This window comes from Lipotes vexillifer, unplaced genomic scaffold (genome assembly GCF_000442215.2).
Source record: "Lipotes vexillifer unplaced genomic scaffold, Lipotes_vexillifer_v1.1 scaffold672, whole genome shotgun sequence".
In the NCBI taxonomy this organism is placed as follows: Eukaryota; Metazoa; Chordata; class Mammalia; order Artiodactyla; family Lipotidae; genus Lipotes; species Lipotes vexillifer.
The window spans coordinates 392,252-415,575 of NW_006787454.1; the positions used below are offsets into that span (position 1 = coordinate 392,252).

At 40.4% G+C, this 23,324-nt stretch overlaps 1 protein-coding gene across 3 annotated transcripts in view; it reads right to left on the reverse strand.

Moving 5' to 3' along the window:
• The window catches only part of SYNE2 (spectrin repeat containing nuclear envelope protein 2), a 277,599-nt gene that overhangs the window by 87,585 nt on the left and 166,690 nt on the right, over positions 1-23,324 (reverse strand). For all 3 annotated transcript variants that reach the window (XM_007460064.1, XM_007460063.1, XM_007460062.1), the window contains exons 64-76: positions 19,239-19,355; positions 14,666-14,896; positions 11,095-11,277; positions 9,936-10,064; positions 9,245-9,366; positions 8,951-9,092; positions 6,983-7,114; positions 5,887-6,039; positions 5,553-5,762; positions 3,916-4,017; positions 2,428-2,547; positions 2,036-2,236; positions 310-483 (exon numbers count right to left, since the gene is read on the reverse strand). In XM_007460064.1, the coding sequence (XP_007460126.1) occupies positions 310-483; positions 2,036-2,236; positions 2,428-2,547; positions 3,916-4,017; positions 5,553-5,762; positions 5,887-6,039; positions 6,983-7,114; positions 8,951-9,092; positions 9,245-9,366; positions 9,936-10,064; positions 11,095-11,277; positions 14,666-14,896; positions 19,239-19,355 (2,016 nt within the window). The remainder of the gene's footprint in view (positions 1-309; positions 484-2,035; positions 2,237-2,427; positions 2,548-3,915; positions 4,018-5,552; positions 5,763-5,886; positions 6,040-6,982; positions 7,115-8,950; positions 9,093-9,244; positions 9,367-9,935; positions 10,065-11,094; positions 11,278-14,665; positions 14,897-19,238; positions 19,356-23,324) is intronic.

Here is a 23,324-nt window from a genome sequence, read left to right on the forward strand (position 1 = left end):
TGAACCGCTGACTATTTCATCAAATGATCTCATTCAAGATCTCAAAGTGCTCTCCCTTTTGTTTATTTGTACACAAACCTAGAAGGTAGAAAGATGCTGTGCCATCCCTAACCAACATATAAGAAATCTCAGCTAATATTTCATTCCGGGAGTAGCAGTCAGAGATGGAACAGGATTCCACATTCCTCACTGCTGGTTCCCACTTAACTACTGCTTAATAATAACCGGATACTTGTTTTCAAAACTAGAGGTGATGGCTGAAAATCCAGAATTCCCGCCTTAAGTACAAAATTTATGAAAGCCACATACCTGCAATAAACTTTGCAGCTTTATTCCACACTGGTGTGACTTTTCTTCTAGTAATTTAACTTCCTTTACTTGTTCTGCCCAAACTGTCTCTTTCTTTTGCAATAAAGAGGGAAGCATTTTGTTGGAGTATGTTTGGATCAACAGCATGTCAGCAACAAGCTTCCGGAAAAAAAGCTGTGAAATGAGGAAGATTTTAATATTTATTTATTTTTACATTGTGAAAAATCTTAAAATTCAAGTTACTTCAACATGTTATAGTGTCATTTACTTTTTAATCCAAAATCCCAGGACAGCCATGCAGAATCAAACACACGAGGAAACAAAATAAAAATTGCCTACGTGTCCACAGTCTTTGAGTACGAATGGAATTTTAACAAATCACAAAGAAAAATTACCCTAGGTGATATTTTCCACAAAACAGTCCATATTAAAGGGCAAACATTATTAATTAGTCAATTTAAATTTCCAGTGAGATCTTCCTATATCAGTTATTCCAAGTTTTAAGAAACTTTACAAAAAGTGGTAAAGCCACTGATGTGGCTAATTAGTTTCAAGATGATAAATTGGATGGATAGTTGTGTGAGCCCAAGAAACTCACATATTCAAGAGCCAGGGATTCCTAAACTCTGGTTCTAACTTCTACACAATAAAATAGTTAACTAAAGGGAATTTGCTGATGGGGTCTATTGGGATTCTGGTTGAAAAGCTCCCAGAATAGCACTTTAAGACCTTTAAAGAGGAAGGCTTTCCTTCACATGGCTCTCTATTTATAGTCGGCTGCCCCCTCTAGTTGTTTGGGGGGAACTTCTTATTAGGTGAATCCCTTCTCTTGTTCTTTGAAAAGGATACATACAAGGGTTTATAAAAGCATCTATCATAAGCATCTGACACATTGTCTCTATCAGTTAATATATTTTCTCCTCTTCCCCGCCATCCTTTATACAATATTTACCTCTGAAATTTTCTTAGACTAAGGTCTACTTAATCAAAAGCCTAGACTTCAACTTATTGAAGGCAGGAACTCTGTCTTATACATTTTTATTACCAGCACTTAATTACTGCATATCTCTTGTTGATGATCATGAGGTTTTGTTTAATGAAATGAATGGAAAACAAAAGGATTTATTGTAGCATTACGCTAGACATACATTTACGTAATTTAAATATTTCTTTTGATTTCAGTTCTCAGTAATACCTCTCCTAACCGCCGAATTCAATTCCCTCTATTAAATGTTCCAAGTTTAATTTTAAATTTGTTTGAATGACTCCTTGACAAATATGTCTTCTCAATCAACTGAAAGCTCCATAAATATTAGGAACTATGTCTGTTTTCACTCACAATCATATTCTTACGAGTTTAGCAGGGTTCCTGGTACACAGGGAGCACTGTAATATATGTTTGTTAAAAGAATGAAGGGGGCTTCCCTGGTGGCACGGTGGTTGAGAGTCCGCCTGCCGATGCAGGGGACACGGGTTCGTGCCCCGGTCTGGGAAGATCCCACATGCTGTGGACTGGCTGGGCCCGTGAGCCATGGCCGCTGAGCCTGTGCTCCGCAACGGGAGAGGCCACAGCAGTGAGAGGCCCGCGTACCGCAAAAAAAAAAAAAAAAAAAAAAAAGAATTAAGGAATGATGTAAATTTCACCAAGGAAGAAAACGGATGCTCTTAGTTCACACTCAGAAAAACTTAAAGTCTATGAAAAGGTGATCTGACCCACGTGTCTTACCTTGTGATTTTGTATTTGAGCCTGTAAGGCAACTTTACTTTTGGTTTGTTGTAAGTGGTCATGAGCAAGATTTTCCTTTCCGATATTCACCAGTTCTACCATGCCTTGCAACAAAGCATCTTGCTGGCTCTCAGTGATGAAAGGGCTGCTGAGTTTTGTGTACCTGGCTCTCAGGATTCCCCACATTCTGTCAAGTACATCCTGAAAAGAAAGAGCAGGTGTGCACAGACTTTTCCATCCAACCATGAAAATAACCCAAATGAAGAACATATCTAAATTCCCTTGGTAGAAGAAAAAAGTCTTACTCTTTACAATCATAGTAATTCACGGAGAGTAAATTATAAGAGTAATACTCTTTACAATTCATAGTTATGTTTTCTGCTCAGACATACCTCTAATTTGTAAACCTCCTGGAGTAGAACAGAAGGTAAATGAAGCCTCTCCCCTTCGTCTCTTAGTTTTGCCACTCGGCTCTCAGAGTTCTGCAGCTCCACTGTATATGCATCTGCTTTCTAAAGCGAGAGACAATACAAAAGAGTAAAACCCTTTAATAAGGAGTCTACATATTCATTTTAAAAGAATTAAACATTTTGTCTTTCTCAGGAGCTGGAATCTGGATGGTCCCTGCGGGAACAACATCCCTATAGCCGGGGAAGAGGGCCAAAGTCGAGTCATTCCCTGGAAGGCTCCCCAGTCTCCCTGTGATGAAACACCCAGGTCAGGCTCAAGGAGCAGACTCTTCCACGGGTCAGAAAGAAGGGAGCATGTACATTTGTTCCAAGACTGGCCAGTTCCTTCGTGGCATCACACTCTTCTTTGTGTCTGTGGTTAAAGAGCAACCTGCTTAATGGGTTTGATTTAATATTTGGTGCTTAACCCATAGCAGACTGTGTGTGCGGTGGGGGGTGCAGACTTAGAAAGCTAATCATTTAGAGGCAACAGGAGAGGAGGAGATGGTCTCTTCAGACCTCAGAGAAAGGGATCTGAAAGACGTGTTCGTGTGTCCGTCTCCCTCTGCCCCTGCCGAGGCTGGAGGGAAAGGGCTCCCCACGATCTAAGAAGACTGTTACTGTGGCAGAAACCTCTGGCTTATGCAAATAAATGGGGCTAAGGCCATTGTGTTCTACCGAGAAAAAAAAAAAAAAAAAAAAAAAAGAATTAAACAGTATAGAAAAGAATTAAGGGAAAAGTGAAAGTCCCACTTCTCTATCCTCTCCATTCTCCCCAAAGATCCACAGTTGACAGTTTGTTCCTAATGTGTTCAAAGCATGTACTGAGTAGAGGTATAGAGCACATCCTGAAACACAATAGATTGCACACATCATTGTGTTCTGCAATTTGCATTCCTCACAAGCTCCTCAGCATCTCTTCACATCAGTACAAACGTATCTGGAGCCTTTTAAATGGACATATAGTATGCCATTGTAAGGCTGCTCACTGCTTTAGCAACAGTCTGCTCTTAATGGACTTTTGGGCTATTTAGAGTCTTTACTTCAAGCAGTGCAGCTAGGTCCATCCTTGAATATTCATAAACATATTTATCTTTATGCACTTGCCTTTTTCTTTAGGATAAGTGCAAGTCCAGTACCTAGAGAAGTGCCTGAACATAGTAGGTCCTCAATTAATACTTGCTGGATAAATGGAGTGAAAGAGCTGCTGTATGGAAGAGCATTTAGGCTTAAAGTTTTGATATGTAGCCAAATGATCCCTAGATGCTGGACTAATTGGCACTCCTACAAAGAGGGTGAGGGTTTCATTTCTCAATACCCTTCCCAACACTAAACAAACTTATATTTTGGGAAGTGATTCAGAAACACAGCTTATACACAAAGCTCTCTGGTTCAAGGTTAAGTCAGTTTGAATTATTTTGACTTGATTACCTGAAGCTGTTCATCAATACTCTGGCCACTAATTTCATTCAGAGATTGTTGTAAAGATGTTTTATTCTTAATAAGTTGATCATATAATCTCTTTATTTCATTCTGTATAAAAAGATAAATGCAGGAAACAGTGAGAATCTCACTTAGGTCTTCAGTACCTTTTTAAAAATTCAGTTGTCCTTCAGTTTCTGTGCTATAAGAAATTTCAAACATATGCCAAAATAGGAGGAATCCCTGCATTACCAACATCCATCCAGCTTTAACAATTACTGACTTGGGGCTGATCGTCTCTCTTCTGCACCCTCCCCTTAGCTTTCTTTTTTTGGTTTTTTGTTTTTAAATTAATTAATTAATTTTTAAATTTATGGCTGTGTTGGGTCTTCGTTTCTGTGCAAGGGCTTTCTCTAGTTGTGGCAAGCGGGGGCCACTCTTCATCGCGGTGCATGGGCCTCTCACTATTGCGGCCTTTCTTGTTGCGGAGCACAGGCTCCAGACGCGCAGGCTCAGTAGTTGTGGCTCACGGGCCTAGTTGCTCCGCGGCATGTGGGATCCTCCCAGACCAGGGCTCGAACCCGTGTCCCCTGCATTAACAGGCAGATTCTCAACCACTGCGCCACCAGGGAAGCCCGTCCCCTGAGCTTTCTTGACTGTACCTAACCTTCCTTCCCTCAGATTATTTGGAACCAAATCCCAGATATCATATTATTTCACTAGTATATGTTTCAGTATGTATTTCCTAAAAGATAAAGATTCCTCCCTTTAAAAATACTACAAATCAATAATAATTCCTTAGTATTATTAACTATCAAGGCAGGGTTCACATTTCTCTAATTGCCTATACTTTTTCCTTTTGGCTTGTTGGAACCAGGATCTAAATGAGGTCCAATAGGCTGCAATGGATTAACAAGTGTCTTAAGCCCCTTGTAATCTGCAGGCTCCCTGCCCATCTCTCTTTTTTTGGTTTTTTGGATTTTTTGGTGTTGGGGTGGCGGGCTGGTCGTGGAAAAAAGCACAGACACACACATTCTATGCAGCCTGCCACTGCCTGGGCCTGGCTGACTGCATTCCCTTGGTGCCGCTCAACATGTTCCTCCCTTGTGTCTATTTGACTTGGATTCTAGAGGCTTGATCAGATTCAGGTTCGATTTTATGGGCAAGACTCCTTCCTAAGTGATGTTCTGTTTCTTTTCTCTCTCATTAGATAGTTTTTAGTAGCTTCCTAACTAGTCCACCTGCCTCAAGTCTCTGCTCTAATCCCCATTAGACAACTGCCAGATGGGTCTGCCGGAAATGTACATGGATGGTCATTCCTTTGCTCAAAAACTGTAATGGCTCCCCTTACCTAGAAATCCTGCCAGGTGACGCTATTTAAGTGGCTGAATGTAATGCAGGAAAGAAACATTGCTTTAGCTCAACCTAACAAATTCATACCCGAGAGTTTGGAAAGGACCTCACTTTCAAATGGTCTCCCACCATGAGCAGCTGAACTAACTTAAAGACCTTCATAGAAAGAGTGTCATCACTTTCCTTAGCAATTCCCACTCATGAATGCTGCCAGGAATAGGAATGAATGGAAATTAGAGGTCCATGCTACGACCTAAAACACTGTCAAAGCAGCCAAGCGCCCAGACCCATACCTGATAACTGCGGTTATAGTCGAGGCCGGCTTTCAGGGACTTGCTCCTAGAGGCAGCTGTAGCCTGGATGTGCTCCAGGTAGACTTGGAGGTTATCAAAACAGTCAAGGAACAGGCTGGCGTTCTTGCCAGGCCAAGTCATGGCTTTTGAAATATCATTCTTCTTGTCACTCATAGCTAAGCAAAGTTTTTTCAACTCAAGAGCCAGAGTCTGCAAAGTGGAGAGGAAGAAAGACACTTTGAACAAGATCTGACCTTGAGAGGTTTCAGCTCTAGTTAACTAGTGGGCTGCCTGTGGTAATGGCCGACACATGGGCTTGATGGACGCTCCCTACCTCATAGTGCACCTGCTGGGCACCGACATCCCCTCTCAGGAGCCAAGGGGTCTGCAGCATCTCCTCCACACTGCCCAGGCACTGACTGAGGGTCAGAAAGAGTTCAAGTAATTTCTTATCCAAATTTGCATATGTTTCTTCTGACACGTTTTCCTAAATCAAGAGGAGAAAAGGAAAAATAAAAATCACTAAGATTCCTCGTCTTCCTAAGCCTACATTTTCCCGGGTTTCCATTATAGTTTACAATTTATGTTATGCTTTTTTTTATAATTAGTCATTTCAAATGCATTGTGAACTAGGTAGCAGAATAAATAAATAAAATTAAGATGTTAACTCTGAGAGAAACACGTTTAAGAAACTCAGTGTTAGGTAGTGAGTTGACTACTGAATGGAATTAAAAGGTAAATCAAGAGATGAAGGACTTCTTTAGTGGGGCCATCCAGGTGGAAGCGTGGTCCCAGATAAATCACACTATCTCTCTTCCCACTGTTCTCTGCCTCCCATATTTTAACATAGGAGAAAGTGGGTTAATGAAATCAAGTATGGCCTGGAGAAGGAAAAGAAATCAAGAAACTTGAAGGATTCATTAGAAAAAGGTACAACATCTTAAAGGTAGGCATGGTACGGCATGGTACAGCCTGGTGACTGTAATTAAATTAGAAGCCTGCCGAAGCTACTGATTACCCCAATTTGGGCTGTTTCCTGCCCTGTTCTTTGATGGGTACCTAAGCTATCCCGCACACCCGCCTCAGTGTTAAGCCTACTCAAGGTTGGAAACCTTGCAGCTACTCCCTCCCTCCCTTCTCACCCTTGCAATCCCAGAGCCCCACTGCAGACAGTACTAATCAATCAAGATCCTTGTTCCTGCCAATCCTGGACTCAGGTTTAGAAGCCTATGCACATGGTATTCTACGCAACCACTACCAAATTTACCAGAGTCAGTAAGAGGGATAAATCCTATTTGCAATTCTAGGACTCATTCCATTATGTGTCCTATTATTTGTTCAGTAAAGAAAATTATGACCAATTTACAATATCACATTTCCCCTCATTTTTGTTATTACAATGAGGAAAATATATAACATGCAGCTGCTACCTGTGTCTGAAGATTATTTGCTTCTTGACGGAGGTCTTCAAGTTGGGTGGTATAAGTTTTCAGTTCTTCAGTTGTTGGGTATCTAAAGTTATATATACTCACACTGGGTAGAACACTCATATTTGTGGCAACCTATTTGAAAAAGGGAAACCCTATTACGAACAGTTTGAGATCCTGGGAATGTTAACATAAAACATCAAAAATGCCTAAACATGCTATCTTCCGAGTTTACCTTCTTGGAAAGTGTTTTTTGTCTATCTTGTCATTTATAAGAAAAAAATAATTAAATTAAAATTTAAATATTTTGGACAGCTTTGAAAAGTCATGACAGGCTTTGCACAGACACTTGAGGGTCCATTTAGATAACAAAACGAGGGGAAACAGTATAATTTGAAAAACAGAATAAAACCACTAATCTTTCAATTTGTAGGGATGCTATCTATCTGTGTTCCAAGGTTAGCTGTTTCTTTTCCCATTTATTGGTAGACTCCTGGCATACAGCCAACTCTTACAATAGAATAGTCACCTCCAGGGACAGATCTGCATCTTGATTTGTTATTGAAAATCTAAATAAGTACTGAAAATGAGCTGTGACTTCAGACGGGAGAATGATTCAGAGTTAACTTCTTTCCCACATTGGAAAACTAACATATATAAAGGAACAGGATGGGTTGGTAGATGACTCTGCTGGGGTAGAAGGGTGGAGAACAAGGGATGTTATTCTATTGCTGGAAAAAGAATGATATATTACATGTTATAGTGTATATGACAAGGAGAAACCAAGACTAAAATCCTACCAATGAATTTGATTCAACTTTAACTGGTCAAATAAGGTTCTTGGTAGAGTAAAAGAGAACGGAAAAGCTCCCACCAGATTGGGGAATTGGGAAACCAGTGAAAACCCTGTGCCCCGGCAGTTTGAGTGCAAAGTTAAAGGCAGAAGCTTGATTGCTGGGAGCCACGGTGCTATTCTGCTCATGGGCTCCCTGTTTAGATAGACATCCATCAGTAGCTGGCACAGTATGAATAAACCCTTGTAATGGCAATAATCAGGTGTGATAAGGTGTGCTGGTGAGAATACCTATAGACAGGTACCATTGGCATAGGGGCCAGCACACTGCAGATGCCAAATTTTATATATATATATATATTTTTTTTTAATGCTTTTATTTATTTATTTATTTATTTATTTATTTATTTATTTATTTATTTATTTATTTATTTATGGCTGTGTTGGGTCTTCGTTTCTGTGCGAGGGCTTTCTCTAGTTGTGGCAAGGGGGGGGGGCCACTCTTCATCGCGGTGCGTGGGCCTCTCACTATTGCGGCCTCTCTTGTTGAGGAGCACAGGCTCCAGATGCGCAGGCTCAGTAGTTGTGGCTCACGGGCCTAGTTGCTCCGCGGCATGTGGGATCTTCCCAGACCAGGGCTCAAACCCGTGTCCCCTGCATTAGCAGGCAGATTCTCAACCACTGTGCCCCCAGGGAAGCCCCCAAATAATATTTTGATGAATGAATGACACTCATATAGCAACGTATCATTTTAAAAGTATTTTTTTACATATATTATTCATTCCTTTATTCATTCAACATATAGTAACCAAGATTTTTTGATGTTCCAGTTACTACTGTGCCAGGCACTCAAATGTGAATCAGGCAGACATGTCTTTCTTCTCATGCCATCTAATGGGGAATACAGACAAATACGCAGGTGTATAGAATAGTAAGAGCTATGATCAGGGAAGCCCGGCGTGCTATAGGAGCACAAAAGGGAAGCACTTAATGCAGATTTCCAGGAAGATGAAAAGAGGACAGCTAAGTAAGAAAATCCACCTGGCATCTTTGCCTTCTGAAAATAAATAATCTGCTTTTTGAAAATAATGCAGAACATACACGTGTGTTTAATAAATGCTCGTTGGATTTTCAAAGGTAAACACACTTATTTACACTGTGTGCACATACACACTGACCTGGGGCTGCACAAGCTGAGGTAGAGGGAGCCGAATTTTTGATGCAAGTTCATGATGTAAATATTGCCATTTATCTCCACTTTGGCCCTGGGTTGACAAGATCAAGTCTGGAGCATCATTTTCAGGGCTAGATGCCTTACTGCTTTTAAGGGAAAACAAAAGGTGAAAAGAATAATCAACATACAAAAATTTTATTACATTCAGACAATGTTTTGTAAGTGATATTAAAAGAAACACTGTTAACTCTCCCAACCACAATACTACCGAATGTCCGATTCTTTAAAAATATTTTACCTCACAGATGATGTCTGAGTTGTATCTTTATCATGTTGGCGATAGTGAGGCCATATTTTGTTAGCATTAAATTCTATGAATTTGATTAAATCTTTCTGTTCCATTGGTTTTAACTCCAGAACCTATAATTGAATAAGATTCAAATAGTCCAATCAATCAAGGTTTTCAGTTAGTACCCAAGGGTTTCTTCTGTTGAGATCAGCTGATTTGGAATCACTTCCTAAATCATTATTTACTATTACTCTTTCTTGCTTGCTTGTTCTCGTTAACTTTTATTTTTCAAAAACTTATTTAAAATATTCACACAATGACCAAGTATTGTTAAATATATGCTACACACATGGAAAACCCCCAAAACTATACTAACATATTTCGAAACAATAGGGAAAGAAGTGTTGCGGTTAAGGAGGTAAGTTCACCCTGAAGATATTTGCTTAGTTTGATATAAGACGCAAGTTAATAAGGCAGCCAAGTTCCAGTATCCCCAACTGTAGCAGATGAAAGCAAAGCAGCTACTGCAGTAAACGCTCAAAACTCAGAGCTGCTGCACACACAGGAACACTCACACATCACACTTTCTATTCAGTCACCTAAGAAAACACTCCAATGGCCTTTCAGTACTTAGTTCAATGGGAAATTCCATACAGAAAGCTTTATTCTTATCTTTATAACTGTTCGGGGCTGAAATTACCTGTTGCTGCTGGAAATCTTTTTGTCTGCTAAACTGTGGCCTTTCAGTTACAACAGATTCAAATTCAGAAAGGTTATCTGGTTGGAGTACTTTCTGATGCTCGGAAGATTTCTTTAGCATGGTAGAATGCTGCAAAACATTTTATGATAGCAGACTATTTATTTTAAATGGTGACCTATTTCAATTCTAATAATGCGACTACACAATGGAAAAGTTTTATGTGAAGTAAATGACTGTATTTTGTTAATTACAATAATTATACACTACAATTTAATGTACTTATTTCATAACAACTTCAAAAACCACTATGTTTGATGAAGTGGTCGTTTTATCATTCCTCAACTTAACTCATCCAATGAGTTACTAAAAGCTAGGAAATCTACTGCACTTTTTTACTGAGGACAAAGTGAAATGGATATAAAAAACAGACATGGTATTATGCTTATGAACTCAAATTTCCTCCATGTCTAAAACGTAAGTAGTTGTTTTAAAAGAGAGAGAACATATTAGGATAAAAGAGGATCCATACAGCCTGTGTATTTGGAGCCAATCTTATTTCTGTGAATGTAAGTCCTCTTAAGTAGAAACCACCAACTCATAAGTATGGGTGCAAATCTTACATAGTAAGATCCTACTCACAAGATGAACATTTGCATTTATATACACAGAATGCTTTTAAAAGTCACAGCACACTTCAGCTGTATGATACTTTCATCAGTATATGTGAATATTTATAAATGAATAACAAAAAGTACCCTGGAAACACGTTTTTGTGTTTCTGATTGTCAAATTTTAATCTTATCTATAAAGGCTTCATTTTTCCAGTCAGAGTCACACAACTCCTTTAAAACATATCCTTCTTTTACAAACAAGGCTTACAGAGAGCTCATTATCAGCAAGAACAATCAACCCAGTCAAACCAACTCTAACCAAACCAACACCATCACTAAAGACAACCTAGATGGGAAAACTACACAGCGAAATGAAACCAATGACAAAAGCCAGTGTAACCAAGCCTTACAGTTTTAAGAGGCATAATTCTTCCTTACTTACTGTACTTCCTCTGTAGCTGTTTCCTTACTCCCACCCACAGCTCTTTGCTGATGGATCTACCATATGCATGTATCTACATACATGTTTATACACAGTCATATTTTACCTGGTTCTCGCTGTATTTCTCCTGCAGCATCATCTGGACTTTTTCCAAATTGCACTTCACAGTTTTTAGTTTCAAGGAAAGTGCTTCAGCCTCCTGTTGAGTGGCTCCCCTGTCTCCCAGGCCCTGATCTTTGCAATTCTCTAACAGAGAGGCAACCTTGTGCTCAATCTCTGTTAGCATAGCCTAGGAAATAAAATCATTTAATTAATCATAGGTTTGGTCCTAAGCAAATGTTACAGTCCAAAATAAGTTAGATTCACTCTCTCTACCTAAGTGTATATATAAAGTCCTAGAAACACAAGTTGGAAGGGACCCTGGGGAAAGAAAAACAACTTCCACATAATTCCTGTGCTTATCCGTAAGGGTACAACCAAACCAACTCCAAATCGGTTGTAAATAAATAAATTGGTTGTAAAATAATCTAAAACAAGTGATTCTATATTCACCTTAGAAAACAGAGCTTAATGTATCCATTATAGCATAGTGGTTAAGACCACAGACACAGGAACTAGACTGCCTGGGTTCAGATCCCAGCCCTGCCACTTCGTAGCTGGGAAAATTTGGGCACCTTATACTGTATGGTTGTGCCTCTAGTCATCTGTAAATTGGGGATAATAACAGAACTTACCTCCTGAGCTCACTTTGAGAAGCTAGAGTTAAATCCACATACTTTGGCCAGGGCTTGATACGTAGTCTGTGCCAACTATTATTTTTTTTTCCCCACCTTCCTAAACTTTTTCTATTGCAATCCAAGTGCTGAGTAGTAATAAAAAAAGAATTCTTTGAAAATTCTTTCCTTTGCTCTTTTCCTTCGCTTTCTCAAGCCAAATAAGCTTCCCAAATATCAGAAGACGACTACAGAAGACATAATTTGGAACCTAAAACACTTAGTCATTGATACAACTGGCCAACTTACACCCGGATCTAAAAATAAATCAGGAGGATGAAGTAAGTTTCCCAGTAAGTCACCATCATTGTTTTCCTCCTAACAGATCAAGTTTGCCCTCTCCCGGGGCTCAGGAGCCCCAAAAGTCATGTCAACCGGCTGGGCACACGAGTGTAGCAGCAGCATTCAGCCTTACACAGCCGGCACTGTGAATGCTTGAGCTAAAATAGGGTGTGACTATGAACATGTTCAGTTATTTGAGAGAAACTTAAGGAAGAACTCTATTCTTAAAACAAATTTTCACATAACATACTTATAACTTCTCCATTCAAGCAAATTACTTGTATCCTCTCTATATAGACTCTTCTAAGCTTAAACAATATGTACTTATAGATTTTAAAGTGGCTGTAAACAAAGTATACTATAATTCTGCACTCCTTTTCTCCATTTAGCTATTTTATGGATACATTTTCATGTGTCTACATACATATACTTCATGATTCCTAGTTTAATAGCCACAAGTCAATACTCTATAATTCTCTTAATCTCCCTATTGTTAAGCCTCTCAACTGCTTCCAGGGCTTCACTTCTGTCATCAATGCAGCCATAAATATTCTTCTCCTTTTGGATTATTTTCAGAGGGTAAATTTAAAGTAATGGGATTATTAGGTCAAAGAAGATGGACATCTTATCTGCTGACAGCTGACTTCCCAAAACATTGAACCAATCAGACAGACATTAGTGGATCTATTTCTCCAGAGTTTTCCAGGATGATATAATTTTTGTCAAGGTAACGTAGGAGGCAAAACAACAGCTGTTTTGATTCACAAGTCTTTAATAATCAAGGCTAAACATTCTTCTCAAATATTAAATTACCGAATATAATTCTTTTCTTGACCGATCTGTTTGCTCCTGCCCTTTGGACATTTTCCCTCTGGCAACTCAGTGTTTTTACAGACCGCTGTAAGGCTTTTTATATGTTTCAAAGTTAAACTGTATGTGTCATGGTGTTATACAAATGAGCCAAAGTTGGCCCCTGTATATTGACCCATATGTTGTTCATTTCTTCACAGCGGAAACATCAGCTCACATTTCGCTAGTGTCAGACTCAAAACTGGACCCCCATATCTGTCAGCCATGGTTAAGACAAACTTTGGTGCTCTAAAGACCCCAGCCTCTGCTATCCTTCAGAGCTCTCTGGCATCACCTAGACACGAGCCCCTCTGGACTGCCCATCTTCTGGGAGTTCCATTGTCTCTTCCCTTCCGGGTGGTGGTCCCACCCTCACTCCTTGCCAAAGCCTCTGGAAGGTCCCCTGCCATGAGAGACTTTCCAGTCCCTCCAGGTCCCACCAAATAAAGCTCATTGTGAGCTACTGCCACCTTGCGGTCCTGTTTTTTCCTTGAGCAGCCCTCACATGCTTGAACTCACTACAAGTGGCCCAAGGACCAGATTTTGGTAATGATCAAGGAATTGGCTCTGGGGGTCTACCCAGTCAGCAGGACAATCAATTGGCAGATGGCTTCTGAATGGCCTTAAATGGCTAGGTCTCAACATCTGGAATACTGCAGGTTCAGATTAGAGGAGCACTGCTCTGTGCTGAATTACACTGTCTTCTCCAGACTCTCAAGCGCCTCATCAGCTAGATCATGTAGTAGTGCCAGTATTTGAGTGAATCTGCCCTCGGAGCTGACTTTTGGGGTGAGAAGTGCTGAGCTGCCCAAGGAAGGAAGTCCAGCTTGCTTACCTGGGTCCCACTGGACAGGCACCGGATGTTGTAAGACTGTGAGTCTGAATGGAAAAAGGGGAGGAGTGCCGGCCTCGGGCCAAGGTGGGTCGTCCCCAACCCCATAATGGGATAAAGTGGGTGGAGCTCCCTGTGGGCTGGCCAGTGACTTGGGGTACTCTGAGAGGAAGTCCTTGTCCTTGGAACCACTGCAAGCGAGCCAATCTGGCCAAGGCAGGTCTTAAGTGCTTTTAGGGGAGGCGCCTCGGCTGGGCTGGGCTGGGCTGGGCTTGTCGGGTGCATGATGCTCAATTATGCTCCTGCAGTGTCGTCAGTCTCGCCCCTCCCTGGTGGGATACAGAGATCCCAACCTTTGGGCTATGCCAGCAAATGTTACTCAAAATGACTCCCAGGCAAGGAAGTTTACATTCCTGCCCCTCCCCAGCAAGAGCAGGAGCATTTGTAATAACACGGCAGCAAAGCCCTTTTATAATGTATCTGCAATCCTGCAAATCAGGATATTCATTTTCATTTCTGATGAATGAAAATTCAAAGAATTTAATATTATGCATAAAATTAGTATTTATTGAGCACTTTATATATACTTCATACACCAGACACTGATTTAGATAATTTATCTCATTTAATCCTGACAAAGTTTTAGGAGATAACCTACTCTATGAGGAAATTGAGGGGAGAAGTTAACTCCTACCAGTTCACAGTTAATGACTGGATCTGAACTCTAGATTCTGAGATCTTACCCACTACTATCTCCCCAAATACTCTGCTTACATAAATCATTTCAAAGAACTATCCTGAGAACAAAAAGTTGAGGCCAAGATACATATAGGGGTCAGAGTAACAGGAAGAATCACACTGTCGCTTTAAAAGAAACTCACCCAGGCTTAGAAGGTGATTGGTGAAGAGGCAGACCACGAGCTCAGACCCATTAGGCTTACCTGGCACCCTACCAGCTGCTGTTCCACCACCTGCTGCATGTCTGCATCTAATGTTTCTGGCTCGAATGCCACGTTGGCTTGCTGCAGCCACAGCTCCAGCTCAGCCACCTGGTTCTTGCAGACATGAAGGACTTCCGCAGGCTTGGGCCTTGCTTTCTCCACTGTGGCCTCAAAAGCTCCTTGCTCATCAGAAAATCCTGGAGCTGCAACCTTGATAGGAGGTGTGGTACCCTATGATAAATCCAAAGGCAATCCAGCGGTGAAAGGTTAGGAGTCCAAAACGTTCAGATTTGGACTTGCAAAGACCTGTGAACTTATAGCATTTCCCCAGTTAAAAGAAAAATAAGGGCAGAAGAAGTAAGAAAGAAAAGAGAAAGCCACCTCCACAGGCATAGCAATGATCACGTGACCTGGCGCCCCAGGTTTCCAAGCAGCTGATCTGCATGTACACAGGTACAGAGTTCCTGGGCACAGAGGACGCAAACAGGCTTGCAGTTCATTAAACGGTGGGTCCCAGGAGACAGGTGAGTGTGAGCGAGAGGGTGTGCATGTGGGTGTGTGTGTGTCTGAAACATTTCAGCGAATTGGCCAGTGTTTAAAGTTGCATGATGCATGATTAAGCAATGCTTACATTGCTGTGCGCTCTGTTCAAACACGAAAAAAGATCTTTACGCACCGGCAGGGATACAAGGAAATATACCTCACACTTTTAACTTAACATCTTCTCAAGTAGTTTGGATTATAAAATATTTTAGCTTCCCCCCCACCCCTACTAGTACTTATCTAAATTTCTCCCTATTAAAAATAACTTGAGGGGCTTCCCTGGTGGTGCAGTGGTTGAGAGTCCGCCTGCCGATGCAGGGGATACGGGTTCGTGCCCCAGTCCGGGAAGATCCCACATGCCGTGGAGCGGCTGGGTCCGTGAGCCATGGCCGCTGAGCCTGCGCATCCGGGGCCTGTGCTCCGCAACGGGAGAGGCCACAGCAGTGAGAGGCCCGCGTACCACCAGAAAAAAAAAAATAAATAAAATAAAATAAAATAAAAAATAATAATAACTTGAGTCAAGTGATAAGCTTCACTGGGGTAATTTGGAAACTTTGCTCCTATTCTTCAGAGTGTGTCTCTAAAACTACTTTTCACCTTCTAAATACTCAAATATTACTGAGTTAAGGACTAGATGCTTATAGTATAGTATAAAGAAAGTATGATGTGTGATGTGTTCTTTTTAATATTGAAACACCTAGGTTGCTTATCGATCCGATAGAAAAATTTCTCCCAGGTACCAAGTGAAAGTATTCTAGTAATTATATAATAGATACTTTCAATTTGGAGGCAAAAGATGAATTGATATAGAGATATATTTGCTTCCCACATCTTTTTCCAGAATAGTGAGAGAGTACTGTCGACCCCTCTAGAGGAATTTCTTTAGGAATAAGGATTTGTGTTTTGCTCTACAAAATTAGTGATCTCTGTAAATATTTTATTCATTCTGAGTATGATGAAATGACAATGTTTTCTATATAAGGCTTTGCTAACTCCATCTCAGCATCTAACAAGGCACTGTTTTGGCTAACTGAGAAATGGGAGTTGCTGACAAATGTGAGCAATATGCAACTCAAATGCATATTTCCTAATATTTGTGGAATTTCGTTTAAACATAGAACTTTCAGTACAACAGAAGCAGACCAAATTGGTATGTGGTAACAAAAATATGCAGGGTATGAAAATACCACTCATTTTCACACACAATGATGAGGCTTATGAAAGCTGGTTTGGCAGAAGGGTCGTCTGAGTTGTACTCGTTCCCCTTGACCATCTATTAACTTCACATATGTTTGGCCTTTTCTGCCAAAACGCTGTTTCTCCCCTGATTTCATCAGTGTTTTCAAGAATCACCTTCCTAAGGAAGTCTTCCCATTGCCTTGCTTTCTCTGAAGTTCACATACAGATCTATATTTAGATTCACCTGTTTCAATTTTCTTTTTTAATTCTGATCTTTAAAAAAGCAACAGATATGTGATTTTACTGCCAGACACCAATTACTAGTTATCTGATTAATTGTTTTCTTTTTTTTTTTATTAATTAATTTATTTATTTTTGGCTGTGTTGGGTCTTCGTTTATGTGCGAGGGCTTTCTCCAGTTGCAGCAAGTGGGGGCCACTCTTCATCGCGGTGCGCGGGCCTCTCACTGTCGTGGCCTCTCTTGTTGCGGAGCACAAGCTCCAGATGCGCAGGCTCAGTAGCTGTGGCTCACGGGCCTAGCTGCTCCGCGGTATGTGGGATCTTCCCAGACCAGGGCTCGAACCCGTGTCCCCTGCATCGGCAGGCGGACTCTCAACCACTGCGCCACCAGGGAAGCCCTGATTAATTGTTTTCTAGCTTTCAGATATTTCTATCTTAGTGGCAAAGATGTTGGGATCCTCTTTTTTGTCACCTGAGATAACAACCTGTTGATACTGATTGATTAATTAATTAATCTGCAATAACAGATTTACCATCTGCCTTGCTTATTTACTCAAAAACATTCGAGCACCTCTATCTGCCACACAGATGTAGAAAATGACAATATTTAATTTCTTAGCTTTCTCACTAACTCACTGAATTAATGAGGAAATAAGGAAGCTGGATAACTAATCTCGGCTTTATTTGCTAGTTATTTGAACCTGAAAAGAATCCAAAGGTGACAGAAGAAAAAAAGATTATTTGTAACTGTAGAACTTCAATACCTGAAGGTGGCCTGGGGAATGTGCCAGGAATCGGTTCACTCACCTCTTTTTATAGTTACAGAAATCCAAGTGCATTTAATGTTTAATCAGTTCACACCCCTCCCATCCCACCACATTGCTTCTGAGAAGCTCAGGCCCAGATATAAATTACTTGTCCAAGGTCACACAGCTCTGAGATCTTTTAATTCTGAGTCCACAGTTTTCTTCCATAATAGCACCCCTGCTGAATATCTTCTCCAAAAACGATAACCCCAAATTCTAAAAGTAGAAGTTATTTAAATGGAAGTTTTATGACTGTACATTTTGGAGGGCTAAAAGAGTATGACCACAGGTATTTCTTGTTAGAGAATTATGTCATCTCTAAAGCATTAATGTAAACTGATAATACCCAAACTTTTATTGGGCTCTAGAGCTAGGCCACTGTGCTAAGACCATCTCATATTTCACACCCCAAACCCATTAATCCCAGTGCACAGATGAGGAAACTGAGGCTTAGAGAAGCTAGTCAAACTGCCTGTGGTCACACAACTAGTAAGTAGAACCAGAATCCAATCCCTGATTTCATTATGCCTTGGGGTCTACAAGTCCACATTTAAAAAAAAAATTACTTATTATTTATTTATTTATTTTTATTTATTTTTGGCTGCGTTGGGTCTTAGTTGCGGCACGCAGGATATTCGTTGAGGCATGAGGGATCTTTCGTCGAGGCACAGGCTTTTCTCTAGTTGTGGTGTACGGCTTTTCTTTCTCTAGTTGCAGCGCGCAGGCCCCAGGGCACGTGGGCTCTGTAGCTTGCCGCATGTGGGCTCTCTAGTGGAGGCGCGCGAGCTCAGTAGTTGTGGAGCGCGGGCACAGTTGCCCCGCGGCATGTGGGATCCCAGTTCCCTGACCAGGGATCGAACCCCCACCCCCTGCATTGTAAGGCGGATTCTTTACCACTGGACCACCAGGGAAGTCCCAAGTCTTGACATAATTCTGTCAACCCTCTGGCATCCAAGTTAGCCTCTCAGTTAGTGAATGTTACACTGCTTGATTTCTGTATAACGCATCGCTGATCTAAGTAAGATCCATTTAAAAGGCAAATGAATTTTCTGGCTGTAGCTATATTTCATGCCAAAATACCAACCACCAAAACTATTTTACTGTCAATTCTACAAACAGGTGCACACACCCCACCCCACCCCCCATTTTATAAAATGCAAACCTGCCTGGCTAAAGCGCCTTACCTAAATGCATCTGCACAAGTACTAAATATGTCACTGGGATGGTGTGGTGGCAGTTTATTTTGTGAGGCCGAATCTGCCTTGGTTTCACATCTTTCAATACTAAATATTCAAATTAGGAAGGCAGAGTGGAATATTCTGAGCCTGACTCTTACTCCTCCATTTACCAACTGTACTTTTATTCCCTGAATTTTGATTTCCTCACTTGTAAACATATGGCAGGTATTAACCTACCTTATTTATTAATCTGAGGATTAGACAGCAAATACAAATGCCTTTTCTGTAACAGGCAGTTAACCAATATTAGCTCTCCTCCACCTTCATCGCCCCCGTAAGTTACATCTACAGAAGGAAGAAGGAGGTGTTCGTGGAAAGGCTAGTTCACCCTCACAAGCAGTGAGTGAGTAAAACATCTTCAATCGCTCTGTACCACGCTTACTCTCTACATAAACACCTGATGTCAAATCTTCCTGTGCTCCGGCTTGGCTGCGCACATAAAGATGTCAAAGTTCACAAAGACCTCTTGGTTTGCAATACAAAATATTGCAAAACACAGAGAGCTTGTCATCTCTGGGGGCTAGTCCACGTATCTGGGCAGTTGGCTTGTCACCAACAGGGACTTACCTCTTGTGTTTGGTTGGGGCTCAGGGAAAATTCTGGGCCTTGCTCAGTGTTTAGTGAGTCTTGTGCAAAAATCTGTGCCATGGAACTGTCACACATGCTTATTTTCCAAGCTGCCTCCTGTAAAGAAAAGAATGAGAGGTCCAGAAAAGTTCCTGCCCTGCTGCCACGCAAGTCCCTCTTCCTGGACCTGCTCATGTTACAAATCACCTGCTTCAAAAATGTCTAGAGAAGTCAGGTGCATTGAGAAAAAAAAGTTTGTTTATTAGGCAAAAAAAAAATCAACTCCCTCAGGTTTGTCTTTATTTTGAAGACTCAAATTCTCTAAAGCTCTATAGTTAATGAGGGACACATAAGGAATCTAGAGAATTACGTATTTAAATGGATAATTAAGAGAATTAAAATTAAATAAGATTATATGATAAAGCCCACATTTCTAATAATGGGGGAAAGATGAATTTTTAAAATTGGGAACAACTATCCTATCCATGAAAAATATAGCTAAATCCTCGCCTCACTACTAACAATGAATTCTAATTGTATGTAATATTTAAATGTAAAAGTTATACCATAAAAATTCTTGAAGAAAATATGAGTGAATCTATTTCTAATCTAGGAGTGGGGAGGGACTTCTAAAGCATGACAATAAAGGAAAAAAATATTAGTATTAACAACATAAATAAAATAACATGCACCACAAAAGACACCATAATCTAAGTTAAAAGAGAAATAACAGACTGGGATAACATCTTGCACACTGTTAATATCCTTAATATGTTAATTACTGTATAAATCAATAGGGAAAACATCCCAGTCTGTTTGAAGAAAAAGTCAAATGGCGTGAACAAGTGGTTCATAAAAGAAGAACATGAAAGCCAATGAACACCTAAAGAGATGCAAAATTCTTAGAATATATGCAATTTAAGCCACTGGCTATATTTGGCTAAGACCGAAAATGTCCAATATCAGCCTAGGGTCAGGAAAGAGGCATTTCCATGCATTCCTGGTAGAAGTAAAATTGATGTACTCTTTCTAGAGGGCAGTTTGACAACGTGTGTCACATTTTAAATGGATGTACACTTTGATCCTAGTAAGTGTAACCCACTTACTAGGTCAGTCAAAGTTAAACAATGGGAAAATGAAATGTACACAAATATTTAACATAATGCAGTGGGAAAACTGGATGACCTAACTGACCAATCTTGATTGCTCTACTTGCAAGCTGTGTGACCTTGGACAAGTTAACCTGGACTTTCTGAGCCTCATTTACTTCACCTTTAAAGTGAGAATATAACCCAGCTCACTCATTCCTGTGGTTATTAAACAAGATGACATATACAAAGCATCTCATAGTTCCTAAGAAAATGTTACTTTCCTGCTCTGCGTACTGAAAACAGTAACTGCTATTAGAAAGTTATGAACCAAAAACCAAAGGTAAAGCTTAGATAAAATTGGAAAGGTAGGTTGGGATCATGATAAGTCTGGAAGTCAGGCTAAGAAGATTGCATTTTATTCAGCAGATAGTCAGAATCCAGGAAAGACTGGAGCTTAGCATGAACTGCTTTAGGAAAAGCCATCAGTTAATATTGTATAAGACATATAAATGACTAGAGGCTATAAATCCACTTAGAAGGCTACTCTAAAAGTCTAGGGGAAAAGTTCACAATTGCCTGGAATAGGAAGATGACAAAAATAATGGGAGGTGAAGAAAGATGTAAAGACTCAATGAACATCACTTGACCAGTGGATATGAAAGGTAAGACAAATGAGGTACCTGAGACAGCTCTGAAGCTTGTCTCAGACTCTGAGAAAACAGTGGTGCCCCTAACAGACACTGAGGAATTAGGAGGAAGAGCAAGCATTGAAGGAAAGTTGGTAAATGGATTTCAGATGAAGAAAATACATTCAAAAAGAGAAATCTATCTGGAGAGTAGAAATGAGGAACAGATTTATGGGAAAAGTCAAGACTAGAGATTTGATGTGGGGATCCCTGTCATACAGGTGACTACCAAACCTATGAGAGGAGAAGAAATTGCCATGAGACAAAACAGAGAAGAAAGAAGAGGACAAAACATTGGGGGAAATGCCTACCATCACAGAGATGGGGCAAAAGAAGGAGATGGAAGAGGGGCTGCAGGTAGATGAGACAAGAAAGTACAGGATTAAGAAAGCCAAAGAAACACTGCATTTCAAGAAGGAAGAGGTGGTTAGTGCTGAAGAGATCAAGGAGGATTAGGACTAATAAAAGGGCACTTAATTGATATGCAGAAGTCAACAGCAATTTAAGTATAGCAAGGGACAACATCATGATCACAAAAGGGGCCAAGAAAGAGGAGTACCAAAGTAAAGACATTTAGCCATAAATGAAAAAAGGAAGCACCATGTAATTGATCTGGAAAGCAGGATCAAGAAATTCAATGGAATTCTATCAAACATTTAGAGAAGAGCTATCACCTGTCCTTCTCAAACTCTTCCAAAATACAGCAGAGGGAGGAAAACTCCCAAACTCATTCTACAAGGCCACCATCACCCTGATACCAAAAGCAGACAAAGATGTCACAAAGAAAGAAAACTACAGGCTAATATCACTGATGACCATAGATGCAAAAATCCTCAACAACATACTAGCAAACAGAATCCAACAGCACATTAAAAGTATCATACACCATGATCAAGTGGGGTTTATCCCAGGAATGCAAGCATTCTTCAATATATGCAAATCAATCAATGTGATACACCGTATTAACAAATTGAAGAATAAAAACCATATGATCATCTCAATAGATGCAGAAAAAGCTTTCGACAAAATTCAACACCCATTTATGATAAAAACCCTCCAGAAAGTAGGCATAGAGGGAACTTACCTCAACATAATAAAGGCCATAAGAGACAAACCCACAGCCAACATCATCCTCAATGGTGAAAAACTGAAAGCATTTCCTGTAATATCAGGAACAAGACAAGGATGTCCACTCTCACCACTATTATTCAACATAGTCTTGGAAGTCCTAGCAGTGGCAATCAGAGAAGAAAAAGAAGTAAAAGGAATACAAATTGGAAAAGAAGAAGTAAAACTGTCACTGTTTGCAGATGACATGATACTATACATGGAGAATCCTAAAGTTGCCAACAGAAAATGACTAGAGCTAATCAATGAATTTGGTAAAGTAGCAGGATACAAAATTAATGCACAGAAATCTCTTACATTCCTATACGCTAATGATGAAAAATCTGAAAGAGAAATTAAGGAAACTCTCCCATCTACCACTGTAACAGAAAGAATAAAATACCTAGGAATAAACCTACCTAAGGAGACAAAAGACCTGTATGCAGAAAACTATAAGACACTGATGAAAGAAATTAAAGATGATACAAATAGATGGAGAGATATGCCATGTTCTTGGATTGGAAGAATCAACACTGTGAAAATGACTCTACTACCCAAAGCAATCTAAAGATTCAATCAATCCCTATGAAACTACCACTGGCATTTTTCACAGAACTAGAACAAAAAATTTCACAATTTGTATGGAAACACAGGAGACCCCAAATAGCAAAAGCAATCTTGAGGAAGAAAAACGAAGCTGGAGGAATCAGGCTCCCTGACTTCAGACTATACTACAAAGCTACAGTAATCAAGCCAGTATGGTACTGGTACAAAAACAGAAATATAGATCAATGGAACAGGATGGAAAGCCCAGAGATAAACCCACGCACCTATGGTCACCTTATCTTTGATAAAGAAGGCAAGAATATACAATGGAGAAAAGACAGACTCTTCAATAAATGGTGCTGGGAAAACTGGACAGGTACATGTGAAAGAATGAAATTAGAACAATCCCTAACACCATACACAAAAATAAACTCAAAATGGGCTAAAGAGGGCTTCCCTGGTGGCGCAGTGGTTGAGCGTCCCCCTGCCGATGCAGGGGACACAGGTTCATGCCCCGGTCCAGGAAGATCCCACGTGCTGCGTAGCGGCTAGGTCCGTGAGCCATGGCTGCTGAGCCTGCGCGTCCGGAGCCTTGCTCCGCAACGGGAGACGCCACAACAGTGAGAGGCCCGCGTACCGCAAAAAAAAAAAAAAAA